At 38.8% G+C, this 15,931-nt stretch overlaps 1 protein-coding gene across 2 annotated transcripts in view; it reads right to left on the reverse strand.

The window, feature by feature from the left end:
- Positions 1–15,559, reverse strand: part of C13H1orf116 (chromosome 13 C1orf116 homolog) — a 36,416-nt gene extending 20,857 nt beyond the window's left edge. For both annotated transcript variants that reach the window (XM_046683899.1, XM_046683898.1), the window contains exon 1: positions 15,235–15,559. In XM_046683899.1, the coding sequence (XP_046539855.1) occupies positions 15,235–15,414 (180 nt within the window). In that variant the 5' untranslated portion in view covers positions 15,415–15,559. The remainder of the gene's footprint in view (positions 1–15,234) is intronic.
- Between the last annotated feature and the right edge of the window lie 372 nt (positions 15,560–15,931).

The raw sequence follows: 15,931 nt of genomic DNA on the forward strand, positions 1-15,931 counted from the left end.
TTTCCCATCACCAAATTTACAAGCCTACCTTCCTTTGCACCCATTTTCTTCTTCTTCTCTTCTGGTACAACAAAGGAAATGTTCTTCCTATAAAACCCTCGCATCCACATGTGCTCTGGATCTCATCTCACAAAGCTCTACCCCTGCAGTCCTTTCTCCGACATCATCATTTGGACCTTTCTACTAAAATAATTCCCATCAGCATGCAAATATACTGTACCATAGTGTAGTGTCTCTGCAGCCAAACTGCCTGGTTGGAGTCCCTGCGTCTCCACTTCAATAAATGCTATTGACAGTGGAGCTATGAGACATACTACGTTGACTCTTCTTTTTCTACTTATCCTTTTTGTCCTTCCACATCCACCTATTATTTAAATCGACTCTCAATACATTCAAATATAGTAGTATACTATCAATTCCATCCTGAAGAAACATTTTCCAGAGCATTCTGACCTGCTTCCATTTGGATAGATTGTTCTCTAGCCCGCTGCATGGCTGTCATTTTGATATCTGTCCTCGTCACTCTATTGGGAAAAATCCTTTCACCTTTCTTTTGTTGGATTACCTGGATCTCATATCTTCCTCTTTCTTGAGTTAGCCCTCTTACTTTGGTAAAACAAATTTTTCAGTAGTTTCCTGAGAAAGAGCGTATAAGATCTTTTATGTGTGAAAATATGTTTGTTCCGTCCACACATTTGATTGATAGTTTGGGTATAGAATTTTAGATTAGTGTCTGCCAGCTTTCAGTGTTGCTGTTGAAAAGCCCAAAGTACATTCATGTTTCTAAATTTAGGGCTTTCTCTCTGTTTCCAGTATTCTGAAATTTTCATGATGGTGTATTTTGGAGTGAATCTATATGCTTTGCTGGTAAATCTTTCCAATCTGGAGACTCTCGACCTTCAGTTCTGGGATATTTTCTTGAATTATTTCTTTGATGACTTCCTACCATCTATTTTCTCTCTTCTTTCTTTTTGGAACTTCTATTATTTGGATGTTGTACCTCCTGGACTTCTAGCTCTCTCTTTGCTTTGCTACTGGGAGATTTCTTAAAATTTATCTATAACTTTCTGTTGTATTTTCTTTCTGCTATTGTGTTTTTAATTTTCAAGAATTATCGTTTGTTCTCTGAATTTTTATTACATTTTTCTCTAGTTTCACTGATGCAAAATCTTCTGTTATTACTTTAAGAACATATATGTAAATATAATGTTGTTTTTCTGCCTCCATAGTCTATATTTTCTCCAAGTTACTGTTTATCTGTTTGTTTTGGCTTTTGTGTGTCTTATTAAAGAATATCTTCAGATGTCTGACGATTCTTGACCATTCACTCAAATGTGAGAATTTAGCAACAAAAAGCTGACTAAGTTTTGTGACATGGATGGAACTGGTTGATTGGGGACATCACTCTGGAGTTGTCTCACAGGTCCATTTGGTAGGAAGGTCTTTTATTTTTTAATATAACTTTTATTGAGTTAATGATAGGTTACAATCTTATGAAATTTCATTTGTACATAATTGTTTGTCAGTCATGTTGTAGGTGCACCCCTTCACCCTTTGTGCCCACCCCCCACCCCACCTTTCCCCCAGTAGCCACTAATCTGCTCTCTTTGTCTGCATTTTTAAATTCTTTATATGAGTGGAATCATACAGAGATTGTCCTTCTCTATCTGGGTTATTTCACTTAACATAATTCTGGTAGGAAGGTCTATGATGTCAATATCTTTAGTCTTTTTTATTGGCCTGGTTGGCATCCTCAGAGAAGATTTCTCTGAGAGGAATCTTCCAAAATCCTGCCTGAAGGGCATAATTCTGGCAGCTAGTATTTTTGGAGCCTAGTGGCAGAAGAAAGTTGTTGGTCTCAATATCCAGTATATAAAAACATCACTTTATCCTCTTAGTTCTAGTACAGAAACCCTCTATTTTACCCTCTCCTCAGAAGCTCTTAGTTGCCCAGAGTGGGAGAGGAGACCTTGAGAGATCTGTTTCTTTTTTAAATTATTTTATTGACTTACAATATTGTGTAATTTCAGGTGTACATTATTATATATTGGTTTCTGTATAGACTGCATTGTGCACACCACCAATAGCCTCGTTTTTACCCATCACCACACGTATGTGCCCCTTTACCCCTTTCACCCAACCCCTTCCCCTCTGGTAACCAGACTCTCTACCCATCTTCCTGACTTTTTTTCACTCCTATTTCTAGAGGTACTAATACCACCAATTCTTGAATTTTTTTGGAGCGGGGTTGCTCCATAGAGGAAATATGATTGCTGGTTTAGGATTCAGCTTTTTCAGACCGGTAGGCCAGTTCCACTCATCCAACTGCTGGCTAGCATCTAAAATTTTTTTGCTGTTATTTACCCCACCATCTCTTTGTCCTTGAGAATTTATGCCTCTTTAAATCCCATTACTATCATTTTATTACAATTTTGGGAGAGTGGAGATCAATGAATATGTTAAACCTACTATCTTTCACCAGACACCCTATTTACTCCAACCCATATCCATCTGGCTTCTTTCTCCACTACCCCCAAAACAGCTCTTGCTAAGTTCATCAATGAGCTCCAGGTTGCCAAATCCTACAGACTCTTCTAATCTTCCTCTTAACTTGATCTTTCTGTAACATCCAATATAGTTGGCCACATTCTGTTTCTTAAACAACTATTTTCTCTTGGATTTCATGACATGAAATTCTCATGCATTTCTGATCTCTTCTGAACTCTCGGTTATCTTTAGTGGCTCTTCCTTCTTAAACTGACATCTAAATCCTGGCTCTTCTTCCTTTACCTAACTTCTAGATGTTGAAAGTTCCTTGGGGTTTGGTGCTGAGGCTTCCTCTCTTTACACACTCTCTCTAGATGATCTCTTCCATTCACATAACTTTTAACTATCTAAGGTCAACAAATCCAAAATTTAGATCTTAATCTTTAGACTTTTTTTTTAACTTCAGACCTGTAGATGCCTTCATGACATCTTTCATATGATTCAAAAACATCTCAACCCGAACATGTCCAAACTCTTATTTTCTCTATTCCTTCCAAATATTCTCCCCCTCCATCTTCCATGGGTCAGTAAATGTCTGGCATTGACTAGTTGCTTAAGTAAAAACACTGAGAGACATTCTAGATGTTTCCCTCTCTATTACTCCTTGTGTCACCAAGTCCTGGAGATCCAATCTCCCAAATATATCTTAAATCTATCCTCTTCTCTTGACATTTACCTAGTCCAAACTGTCATCCATTTATTAGCTCTTCATCCTTGAGGAAGTTACTGAACCTCTCTAATCCTCAGTAACCGTATCTACAAAGTAAGGTGATAGTAATAGTTATCTATCTCAGAGTTATGAAGATTATGTGAGGTAATGCATGAAAATGCTCAGAACATTGAAAGTGCTCAACAAATGCTAACTATTCTAATTATTACCATCATCACTTACATAAGTTCCTGCAGTCGCTCTCTCCTAACTGGCCCTTCATTTCCACCTTTGCGCCCTTTAATCCATTCTCCACAGAGCAGTTAAAAGCATTAGGGAAACATAAATCTGGGGCCTTCTTTAAAATGCTTTGATGTCCTCCCAATGATCTTAGGATAATTTTATTCCTAAGTTACACATTAACTTCATTCATTCACATGTTCATTCATTCAAACATATATTGAATGTCTACTATGTGTCCAGTACTTTGTTAGGTACCGGGAATACAACGGTAATAAGAGAGAACTGGTTCCTGCCCTTGTGGACAAACTACTTGGGGACACATACATAAAATAAACAAGCAGATAAAATGTGGTAAATATGAATTAGGGTAAGTGCTTAATATAGCTTACGGATGCTGCAAATCTGAATCCTTTCTCGCTTCTAAGACTTCATCACACGTCCCTCTTACTCTGTTTACCACACTATGGCCAGACTGGCCTGGAAAATATTTTATTTCCTCCTGCAACATAGTGTTTGCAAATGCTATCTCTCCTACTTGGAATGCTCTTCTTAGTCTTCAACCAACTCCTACTCACACTTCAGGTTTCAGCTTAAATGTCACTTTCTTGGGGCTGGCCCCGTGGCCGAGTGGTTAAGTTCGCGCGCTCTGCTGCAGGTGGCCCAGTGTTTCGTCGGTTCGAATCCTGGGCGCGGACATGGCACTGCTCGTCAGACCACGCTGAGGCAGCGTCCCACATGCCACAACTAGAGGAACCCACAAAGAAGAATACACAACTATGTACCGGGGGCTTTGGGGAGAAAAAGGAAAAAAATAAAATCTTTAAAAAAAAAAAAAAATGTCACTTTCTTAAAAAGGCTCTCCCAGATTCACACTTTTAGATTCTCCCACCCTGTATTCTCTTCATAGCACCTGTATTTCTATTCCTTTATAGCATTGTTTGTGTTTTCTCCCCCAGTGTATACCCAGCACCAGGCCAGTTCCTGAAACAACATGAGCACTCAAAAATGTTCGTTGAATGAATGACTATCCTTGTAATCCTGAAGTATTTGACACTATATCTTAAAGAAGTAGAAGTTCAACAAGGGTTTGTTAAAGAAAACTGCTTAACAACTTCTCTGAGGTAAATCATGACTTTAGCTGCTTCTAGCCAAATCCAAGATCATTTTCTGTCTTCATTGTTATAGAGTAAAAGTAAGAAAAATAAGGCTGGATGTTAAAGGATGTACCTAACGGGAAGGGTCACTTTGGCAGAAGGTTAACATAATTCAAAGTCTGCTCCTTAGTTGTACAGGTTTAAAACTTGATTTTATCAGTTTACTCCGTAATACTCGAGCTCTGGAAGAAGTCATTCAATCCAACAAGATTCATAAGAGAAAGATTTACCAATCCCAATGCAAAGTAGTTAAGTCATAGTAGAAGGAAGTTTGGAATTCTAATAGCTGTAAAGTTCTGTCCACAATTAGGATGGATAATTTCGTGAAATAGCCCACATAATAAACTTTAAAAAAATGATTCTTATTCCATAATAAAGGACACGTTTTCTATTTACTTTAAGACAAATATCCAACAGGATTGAAATGAACTGTGCTAGAAATATTCATGGTAACTTGATAAAGTGCTTCTTCCTTCTGTACTGTTCTAAACAAACACTGACATTCTTACTATCCCCTCCTCCACTGTTGATGGAAAAATTATGTTATTAAATCATTTGTTTCATACCTGATATTTCCATTTCCAAGATTGTATCTTTTCTTTCTGTCTTTCTTTTTTTTTTTGTTTTACAAATTTTATGGTAGTTGTTTTGTGATTATCATAAGAAAGGTATTGTTGAGGACTTCCATTTCCAGTAGCGTTGGACTAAGTAATTCAGACAAACCCTCTTCGTTAAAGCAGTGGGGAGCCAAAAATAGTGAAGAACTTGAAGAATTGCCAGGCCTGGACCAGGATGAGGATAGAGGTTCAGTGTGGTACACCCGACATTTGGGCCACTTTCCTCTGGAGACATAGCTCTACTCCAGAATGGGTGGCTGAGACGCTGAGGGGTGCTTGTGAAAGCCTCACAGAAGCAGGGGATCAGGGACTGCGCTCCAAGGTTCACCTGTGGATGGGACCTAGGGACCCACACTCGCTGTGGGTTGGGAACTCAAAGAGCTGCACCCCAGGAATGAGCACATCTCTTCCAGCACTGGGGTGGGGACTAGCTGTGTTGGACTTACTAAGTTATGGTGATGTCTATATGCTCTACTTTATGAGCCAGTTAAGGGGTTATCAGGAATAATTTGCTTTATGATTTGTGTTTAACGTCAGCACTAATTTCGAACGTGACTCAAACAGGCTTCAACTCTAAATTAATAGCTTTCAGCCTACTGCAATTATTCGAGGGTCGTCTTTAGGATTTTAGAACATGGCCAAGTCACTGGGACACCTGCTCTAATATCTTAAAATTCACTGATGAAGCCCTTCAATCGAATACAGAGAAATGTCATCAGAGTAAGATCAGAAAACTCTTCTTGGTGTAGAGAAGGAATTTTAGAAGGACAGAAAGGCAGAGAAGCAGTTAAGAGAGAGGCAGTTACTAAAGCAAAGAGAGAGAACGATTTATTCTCAGAGCTGCTTCCTCAGGAATTCTTGAATTTTTTTTCTTTAAACTCACACATAGGGAAATTATGAAAGTTCCAGTGAGCTTAGGGAAATGTGTTCACGATACCCTGGCACTGGGTTTCATCTGATAAATACCCTCAACATCTATAAACATGACAGAGACAAAAACAATCCAAGTCAGAACAAATTTTTATAATAGAAAAAGTATTTGAGATGCCTGTTTTTCTATTCTTGGATCTCTCTTTTTAGCCTTAGAGATATATGAAGATAAGCGTAGTACATACTATCACCAAATATGAAGTCCTGCTCTGCAGCCTCAGCTGTATTACTGAAGAGGAGCACAAGCCACTCCTTTCCAAATACTAACGGGATGGCAAAGAGGAGAAGAAAGAAAAAAAAAACAAACTTTTTTTCTAGGGAAGTTCTTTTCGTAATTACTCATTTCATAACTAGCATTTGACATAAACTTTTCAAGATGTCAGAGGTAGTGACTTCCAGCTCTATTTCTCACACTGCGGCAGGCTGCATCACTCGAGCTTTAATATTAAAGCATCCCTTTCTCCCTGCACTAGGATTTTAAGGTAAATTTTACTTTGCAATATTTACCCCTTATTGGTCTGAGTTCTTTCCTCTAGAGCCTCAGAGAATAAATCTAATTCTTCTTTTACATAACTCCTTTCCAAATTTGAAGTTAGCCATCACATCAATCTGAAATCCCTTTTCTCTTCTCCAGGTAAATATCTCCAGTTCCTTTAGCTATCACATGGCATGTGTTAAACCTTAGTTTTTCATCAGGTTTTACATGTAAAATTCTCATCCAACCCCCCAACGCAATGTGACAAAAGCAGGATACATTAACGCTATTGCTTCCTTTTTTCTAGATCATTTAACTATTAAAATGCAACTATTTCTGCAGCCCAAGTCATTTCGCCCTGCTGGGATCAGAATTATAGTTAAGTACTATTGCTGTTTTTGTCAAATCAACTATTAAGGCCAGGTTTTACCCGTGCTGGACTCACACAACGGATTGTTTTAGAACTTAACGGTAGGACTTCACATTCATGAATATTCAACCTTAGGGTTTTTCAGCCTGCTGAGATTTTTGAAATGTCAGTCTTTTCTGGATTTATATTACCTGAAAATTTTAATAAGTGTCTTTAAGCAGCGGATAAAGATGGATTGCATAAGACCTAGGACATAGGGCTAACAGAAGCCATTAGCGGTCTCTGCATGTTGATATCTATTCATTTCAAACACCGCGGTTAGAGCTGTGGTTCTCAAACTTTATCATGCATCAGAATCACCTGGAGGGCTTGTTAAAACACAGGTCATCAGTCTCTTTTATGTTTGATTTCTTTCCGAGAATTTGCATTTCTAACAAGTTCCCAGGTAATGTGAACACCCTTTTGAGAAGCATTACTTTATGGGCACAGTTTATTGTTCAACAAGCCACCATCACACAGCCCTTGAGACTCCTTACCACCTTTTATAATGAGGTTTGGCTTGACTTATTCTTAGGTTGGATTTACGCAGACCCCCAGATATTTTGTCCTGGTGCAGAAATTGATTAGGTTACATTATGGTTCCACTTCCATAATTTTCAAGCTTCCAATGAGAAGGAAAGTAGTTCGATTTAGTTAGAGAGCCTAAATTCTGGCCATTTCTAATAACTCCAGTGCCATTTCAAATAAATGTTTAAATGTTGACGTCGTCAAAGATTAAATAAATTCTCCCAGGGAGATGTTGCAAACAGATCTAAGTTCACACGGATCTCAGCCTATTATAAATGAAAGGGAACATTCAACCTTCCCACTTTGACAATTTGTCAGCAACAGACATTGAATGACAACTTTCTGGAGCTGACCGCATACCAGAAAATTGGGAGTCAAGGAAGGGAAATGTCAAATATCCTAGAAACATTGTAGTTTCTCCTGTCCAAGTCACTAAGACTCCACGTACAGAGTGTCTGGCAGATTTTGGTGCACAAGTCAAAGCAGTGGTCAAGGCTTTGATAATAAACATGTAACTTGACTGTAGCAGCTGTTCACTGGCCCTCTGCCCTCACCCCGAAATATGCTCAGACAACAACCTTTTCACTTCATTTATTCCTTCGAAACAAGTCACTCCATACAGCATTTAGATATGTAAAATCATATACCTCATAAATAAAATCAATGCATCTTAATGACAATGGCAAAATCACATAAGAGTTGTACAAAATGAAATCAGACATCTCCCAGGTAGCAGCAGCACATTAACTTCGAAAAAATGCTGGCAAACAGACAAAAGAACATTTTTAAAACAAGAAAACACTGTCCATCTTCATTCAGAAAATGTTTTCTCATGCCAAGAAAAAGCTGTTCTGTTTTGCCCTTCCCTACTACTTTTTCAAGTCATGTTCTAAAGCTCTACATTTGACAGTCTTGTGGGTTTTTTTGCTTCAGGAATCTCCACCTGTACTGCATTCATACAGGAAATAGAGCACTGTTGTCATTCTCTATCCCTTTTGACAAGCTATACATATTTATTCTGTATTTTAAGGAGAATTCAATACTTTTTTAAAGGAAAAAAATTACTCTATGCTACAGAAATTATGTTTTCTTTAAACAGCTTGAGTATAGAATGCCACCAAGGTGAAATGGAAAACTGTCAAGAATTAGGTACCCTGGTCCTTTTAAGTAACTAATGGGCTACAACTAACTACATATCCTATACCAGTTATAAAGTCAGGTTCATGTAACCTTAGTAGAAATTCTAAACCTTTCTTAGGTTAAGCTGTTTACCCACAACTTAACCAAATCATTATCTCCACTATCTCTAAACTCCTATATGTAGGTCTGTATTTTAAAAAACAAGTATAAAAATGCATCGTAGCAAAATGGTTATAGTTGTGATTTTATACTTCAATGTCAAGCTTTTCAGTTACGGCCCTGCTACACTCTATGCCAAGAAATGCGGGAGGAGGGTTAGGGTAACACAAAGGCATTGCCTGAAAAATTTTCTGAAAAGCATAATTCATGGCTAGGAATGCACCCATTTGAGAATCTCTTTTGGTTAAATGGTCCTTTACCCTCCCACCCCTTTTTCCCTTCACTCGGAAATAGCATGGGAGGGCTGTCAATCTTGGTTAAATTCATATGAACCAAGACCTGAATCAGCACACCACAATTCAATATCAATATAGTAATTTCTTCAAAGTCAAATATTCAAAGCACAGCAAACAAAATGCCAACTAATTTTTGGAGAAGAAAAAAATAAAACCCTTTCCCACCATCAAAGAAGTTTTATATTCTTTTTAAGTTGGACGAAATGCGCGAATTATTAAAACTCTTACTAACAAAACATCTTAATAAACTAGCTTATTCAAATCAAGTGTTTTAATTTAGGCTTAAAAATGATGTTGCTTATATATGACACTTTTAAGGCCTCTGACTCAAAAATCAGCTCCCTTAAAATAAGTTTGCTTAGAAAACAAATGAAGAGCTTAAAGAATCTTATCTTTTTAAAGCTGTCATCTTTGTGCTACAAGGACAAATCTGAATACTGCACTGTACAACGAATGATAAAGAACAATCACATTCTAGAAATAAGTAATATTTTGAATGCTAGGGCACAGAGCATGCTCTTAATAGTTACTGAAATTGAGTTCTACTGTTAGCAAAACACCACGATGTTGTACCACTGGATACACTACGCAATGATGGTAATTGTTGATTAAGAAGAGCTGATTGTTAACAGCTCAAGAATTATATTTTAATGTCTTTAATAAGATCCCTGGAGAGGGCTAACGTGTAAACTTTTACTTCATATTTCTTAAAGTGCTGCAAATAATAACAAATGTGTCTCAACACATAAAAGAACGTAAATCTTAATATATGAAAGTTTAGGAAGGCCACCTGATCCATAAAGAAAAAAATCCTTCTGCTACTAATCTTGCATACTCGCAATTCTTTTTCAAAAAAAACCGACAGAAAACTCTATTTAGCTAGGGCAACTTGCAACATACAGTTTTGATGCCTAGACGAGACAGACAGAATAAGCTAGAGAAGCAAGGTAGGCATGGGTACTCAGTGGCAAGTATATATAAATACAATGTCAATTCATTCCTGATTATTTTTTTGCTGAGACCTGAACTTCATGGAATAATCAAGTGGCATGACCATATTAGTTTTTGCAATAGGGTGAAGCTGACCAGCGGCCCAAATTTCAAGGGTACCACTGGACTGTGCCCATTTTTCATTCACGGGAAACAAGAAAGAAATCAACCCTGAAACAGCAACAGAAGATGTACCACATTGATGTCTTCATATGGCTGTAACATCATAAAATTCCCAGGGATACTCATTTTAATTTCTGAAATCACTCTGTGTAGAAGTGCATCTTCATAGCCCTATTTCTAACCGGTAAATCCAAAGAAGGGCAAGGGGAAGAAGAGCGAGGGAGAGGAGTGGGGGATGGGCAAGCACAATCTTCATTCACTCTGCCACTGATGTAAACTAGCTCCATTTTAATTAAAAAATATTCTTGTATGGCAGTCAAAAACTGAATGAATAGGAAGAAGGGTTTCATTATGCTCAAGTGCAAATTTAGGAAAAAGTTTCTTTAAATTCCACTGCAAGTACTAAATCCACAGGTTTTCAAAATTCACAAGATTAGAACTTACATTACATTAATAAGCTAATTTAAGAGTTTAGTAAGTTCAGTAAAAGAAATCTTTAAATTCTGTGAGGTTTACAAGCTTGAGTTTAGAATGAGCACAAGTGTAGGTTTTTAGTCCTCAATAATTAAATCAAATGGTCCACAAACAGTGCTTCATCTTGAATGTTCCATGATCAGAGCATTACTTTAAAGTACTAGTGCTGAATTTCAGCAGGTGATTAATTTAAAGAGCCATTATTGAGAGTGATTTGACTATCGGTGTCCAGTTGGTGAATGAACAACCTAGACAACAGGTATAATAGAATAAAATAAGATCCCCTGAATAAATACTTAAGACATTTGCTATAAAAGTATAAGTTAAATATGCAAACAAAAACACTTACAATGAGAGGGTTTAATTTTATAAAATATCAGGTTCTATTTCTTTCCATTTGTTAAATTAGTCCAATGTAGATAAAATATACTCAGTTTTAAAGTGACAGAAATTTGTGTTGAGAAACACATCAATACATGCCTGGTTATAAATTACTCCATAAATATTTGCTCCATGAATAAACTTCTCTTAAAATTCCAGTAAGCAATGTCAAGTTTGGCTCCTGAAGTGCCGAAGGAAGAAGGGCAGGCTTTATGAATAATGATGCATAAAGCTCAATCTGATGGACATCACTCAGAATACTTTTTTTTTTTGAGGAAGATTAGCCCTGAGCTAACATCTGCCACCAAGCTTCCTCTTTTTGCTGAGGAAGACTGGCCCTGAGCTAAAATCCGTGCCCATCTTCCTCTACTTTATATGTGGGATGCCTGCCACTGCATGGCTTGACAAGCAGTGTGGAGGTCCACACCGGGGATGTGAACTGGTGAACCCCAGGCCACCGAAGTGTAACGTGAGAACTTATCCACTGCGCCATAGGGCTGGCCCTCAGTAGGATACTTTTAACTTACATTTTTAAACTTAGTATTTTCTAGGGGAAATAGGAGATACAAAAACCTTTTAGACCAGATGACAGACAGGTACAGAGGGATTTTCAACCATATTCATTTGTACACTTTATGATTGCCAAACATTAAGTATCGCAAGCTCACAAGTGCTATTATTTTTAAGGCTCAGTAAAATAGAAAATTAAACACTTTTAAGTTATATTGACCATAATAACTTAGAAAGGTACTAAAAAATGTTGTCTAATGACCTCAAGCATACTTTGTGAATTTTTCCTTAAAGGTACTTTTCTCCTAAATTGTTTACGTGTTCCTTAATTTTATATGGCCATCTCTTCCGAGAGAAAGTGCTAAAAGTAAATTTCAATTTTAAAACATTTGCCAAGAAGATATGCTGAAAGAGATACAAGTGCTTTAAAGTATACCATTCGTTTTCTAAGTGAGATATTTAATCAAAAATGAGATCAAGATAACAAAACTTCACATTAAACCTCTTCACATTATGTGAGATAACACATAACAAACTATAATTTAGCATCCCTGATCTTCAGAAGAATTAAGAAAAGAGGTAGAGAACTTTTATCTGGAAGATCTCGTAGTGAAGCTAAGTTTTAGAGGGTGTGCCTAGCGGATTAGCACACGAAGCAAATGGCTACACATCTAATATTAGGAAGAAGCAGAATTCTGAGAAAGCTGAATAAGGCAAGGAGTTAAAAACTGTCATAATTTGGAAGTGAAACAAATTCATTCAACACTATCCCAATTATTTTAGAATTCTTCAAAGTCAAATTAAAAAATCGTGGATAAGCAAAGTACTAATTTACAGAAATGTGAAATTATGCAAAAGAACATTTGTGGCAGGATAAGGCGAGCATGAAAACAAACACTGCTAAGGTAAGCAAAAGATCTCACAGAACCCAAACCAAAGCACAGCATTACCACTTAGATGGAGATTTCTTTTAGGAGTTAGAGGAAGTGCTCTTAACAAAAAGCTGAGGAAATTAAATCCCTCTAGACGAATCTTTATGTAAGAAAGCAAAAATTGGGCACTCAAATTTTAAGGAACTCTAGGTAAAAAAACATACCCTGCTAAATTTTAAAATTTTATTCAAGGTGACAAAGATCAATAAATGAGCTGCATTAAAACACGAGGCCAACATTCTTTTAAAGCTTCAGTAAGCTGCTCAGGCGCCTTTCCCCTCATACATTCTACTTCTATACACTAGAAATCCTAAATTGGGCACTATCAGTTCCTGTTTTTCAGTAACATTCTCAAGGAATACACTCATCCCTGTAAAACGCTCATTATGTACTTACAACTGGTGAAGTACACATTTATAAAGTCTACCAAATCACAATACAAAATCAGTTTTGACAATTCTGAGTATCTTCATTTGAGGAATCAATTCATAATTTAGGAACTATTAACTCATTCAGAGTTTTTAAAAGGACTCAATTACTGGAGACACTGTGGTTTATGTCCAGTGACCTCACATGAGGCCTTCTGCATTACCCAAAATACGGAAGTTATTTTCTTCTACAAGTTAATGCTGCTGGATGCTAGTTTATAATACTAAAACTCAATCTTCAGGTTAGTGTCAGCAGATGGCAAGGACCACCTATTGTCACCCCAGCAGAAAGAGGGCATGTATCACCACTGTAGACACACATCTGTAAACTTGCACACTAATTTTAATCTTAACAAGGAGCTTCAGTGTCTTAGTGGTTTTAAGTTAAAAGGATGGTTCAAGCATTGTGTCCTTTTGTTCTTTAGGGTTACGAATAGCTTATTGGAAAACCCAGAACCTTCTGGATCTGTGAGGTAGTAGGCTTCAATCCTCATCATGCATAGATCACACTTCTCCAAAGTTGGTATGGCCTGTCTCCTTGGCATGGTCCCTTGCTTCTGCTTGTCCAGTTAATCCCTTCTGACATACCATGCACCTCAGGGTGAAGCGGTTTACATCAGTAAATTGTCTCTTTCTTCTAGCTTCATCTGCTAATTCCAGTGCTTGTACAAGAACAATATCATCATTAGAGGAGAAAATGGTCAGAGGAGGGGTGTGTGGGTCAGGGAAGTTACGCTGAAGTGGATCATAGTGGATGCCATCATAAATAAGCAGGACCCTTTTGGTATATCCTGCATCTTCCCCAAAACGATCAATTCTTACTGTCTGTGTATCCACTACACAGATTTCGCATTGATAAAATTTGGACAAAATCGATATCTCAATAGCTCCTCCCCAAGTATCATCCCTTTTGATCCAGTCACAGTACTCTTCATTTGTTTTTCCCAGGATTGCCTCGCTATAGAACTCTGGATCACTTGCTACAATTTCTGCTATGAGGCGTCTCATCTCAGGGGCACAAGCTGGATTCAAGACTCCTCCTTCCACAACATAGTACACACTGGTAAAGAGGCAGGAGTTGTCTGCTGGGACCGCGGTTCTGGTAAGCACAGGCAAAGTTTCCCTGACGTAACTAGGAGCACCATATTTTGTGAATGCAGGTGAAGTTTTGGGCCTGGTTTGGTCTTCTTCAACGATCAGCATGTCGCCTGTTAAAAATAAAAGAAACCCAGAACTGCAGAGAAATTATAGATGAAACTGAGCGTTCACTAGCCACGTCTGTAAATTACAAACAGAAGGAGTTAAAGTATAAGCTGGGGTTACTTGGGAGAATACATCTTTGTAAACAAGTGACCAGGAACACTTCTTGTTCACTGAATCTTCATAAAGATGAAAACAGAACAAAGAGCAAAACATTCTAGGTTGCATCCCAATTTAGTGAATCGGCCTGGGTTATCCACCTTTATACTCACTGAAAAAGATACATCTCAAGAAAGAAATTTCCTTATACTTGCTCTCTTCGTTTTAAAAGCACAAATCTTCCAGAAGGTGTTTACCATGGACTAGGCCACTAGGGGGTTCTCTTCCCTCTGAAATCTTAACATAGCCACCCTGTTTAGTGTTTACAGGATCCTTGATACAACAGCCGAAAGCTTTTAATTATCAATATTGCTGTTCAAATTTTAATACTGGACGGAAATAACTGCTGTTGTCTAGAACTTGAAAAGGCCTTTAGTGGACATGTGAAAGCAACCTCTAAAATAAGTACACTTAACTGTCAAAGTATATACAAAGGTGACTGCAGAAACGAGCCAGGAAAGCAAAAAAGAAGAGTATATCCTGCATTCTTCAAACCTGCTATCATCTTTCAGTGATACAGGGGAAAAGAACCATCAGGACAGAGAAAACAGGTCCTACTTTTTAACAGTTTTTTGGGAGGAGAAGGAAAACAAAATGAATGAGACGTTCTCAAGCGAGACCAGAAAGCAGACTGAAGACGGGTGGGCTTCAAGGCTTCTCACACAGGTTGGGCCCCCCGTGTCTTTCAACCATGTATAAAATCAAGGAGTTGCTAGACACTTGCCCCGGCCTCCGTAAGAGTCCTCTGTTCTTTAATCTATCCTCATCCTTGTTCGTTCTCAAAGCCCCCAGCTGACCCACGGCCACCTTGCCTTGACTGGTTCTGTTCTCCCTCACGCCCCTCCCCGTCCTCCCAGTCCTTTCCCCGGCCCCAGCCTCGATCTCCTTACCTGACTGGATGGGCAAATCCGCCAGAATGGTATCCCCGTTGCTGAGATCCAGGCACTCGGGCGGGTATCCGACGAGGATTCGCTGGCAGCCGGGGTCGATCCCGGTGATGGCGGCAATTTGGCCCTGGAGTTCCCGCACCCGGGTCCGGCTGGACAACCCCTGCAAAACATGAGTGCCATCCTTGGCCTTGCAGCGGAGCCGCCACATCGTGTCGGTCCGGCTACCCATGGGCCAGACACCCGTGTGGCCAGCTTTGGTCCCGGCAGCAGGTTGGCACTCGCCGCCGGAGCAACCAGCTGCCGGGTGGACTCCAAAATGGCCACCCTTCGCCGGGCCAAACATCGCGAGAAGGCGAGGGTGGTTACAGTTCTCGCGATACTTTGGTGCCGTTTCTCCCTTTGCACTTCAAGAAGCGCGAACTCTCTTTCAGTCACAAGTTTTCGCCCCCACCCTTCGGGAGCCGAAGGATGAAGATTTATCCGTATTCCTAAGTATAAGTGGCCTTGCTACCTGTAGAGCGAGTGAGGTGCCCTCCGCGTCGGCAGCATATATGCTCAAGGGAAGAGGGCGGGGGAAGGAGTTCCTGAATCGAGCACATTGGAATGTAACCTTGCCCTTAGTGAGGTCAGAAATCATTAAGTCGGGGCCTCCAGACTACACCGGGAGAAGCAGAAGCATAGTTCAGAACGCAAACGA

This window comes from Equus quagga, chromosome 13 (genome assembly GCF_021613505.1).
Source record: "Equus quagga isolate Etosha38 chromosome 13, UCLA_HA_Equagga_1.0, whole genome shotgun sequence".
NCBI classification, from domain to species: domain Eukaryota; kingdom Metazoa; phylum Chordata; class Mammalia; order Perissodactyla; family Equidae; genus Equus; species Equus quagga.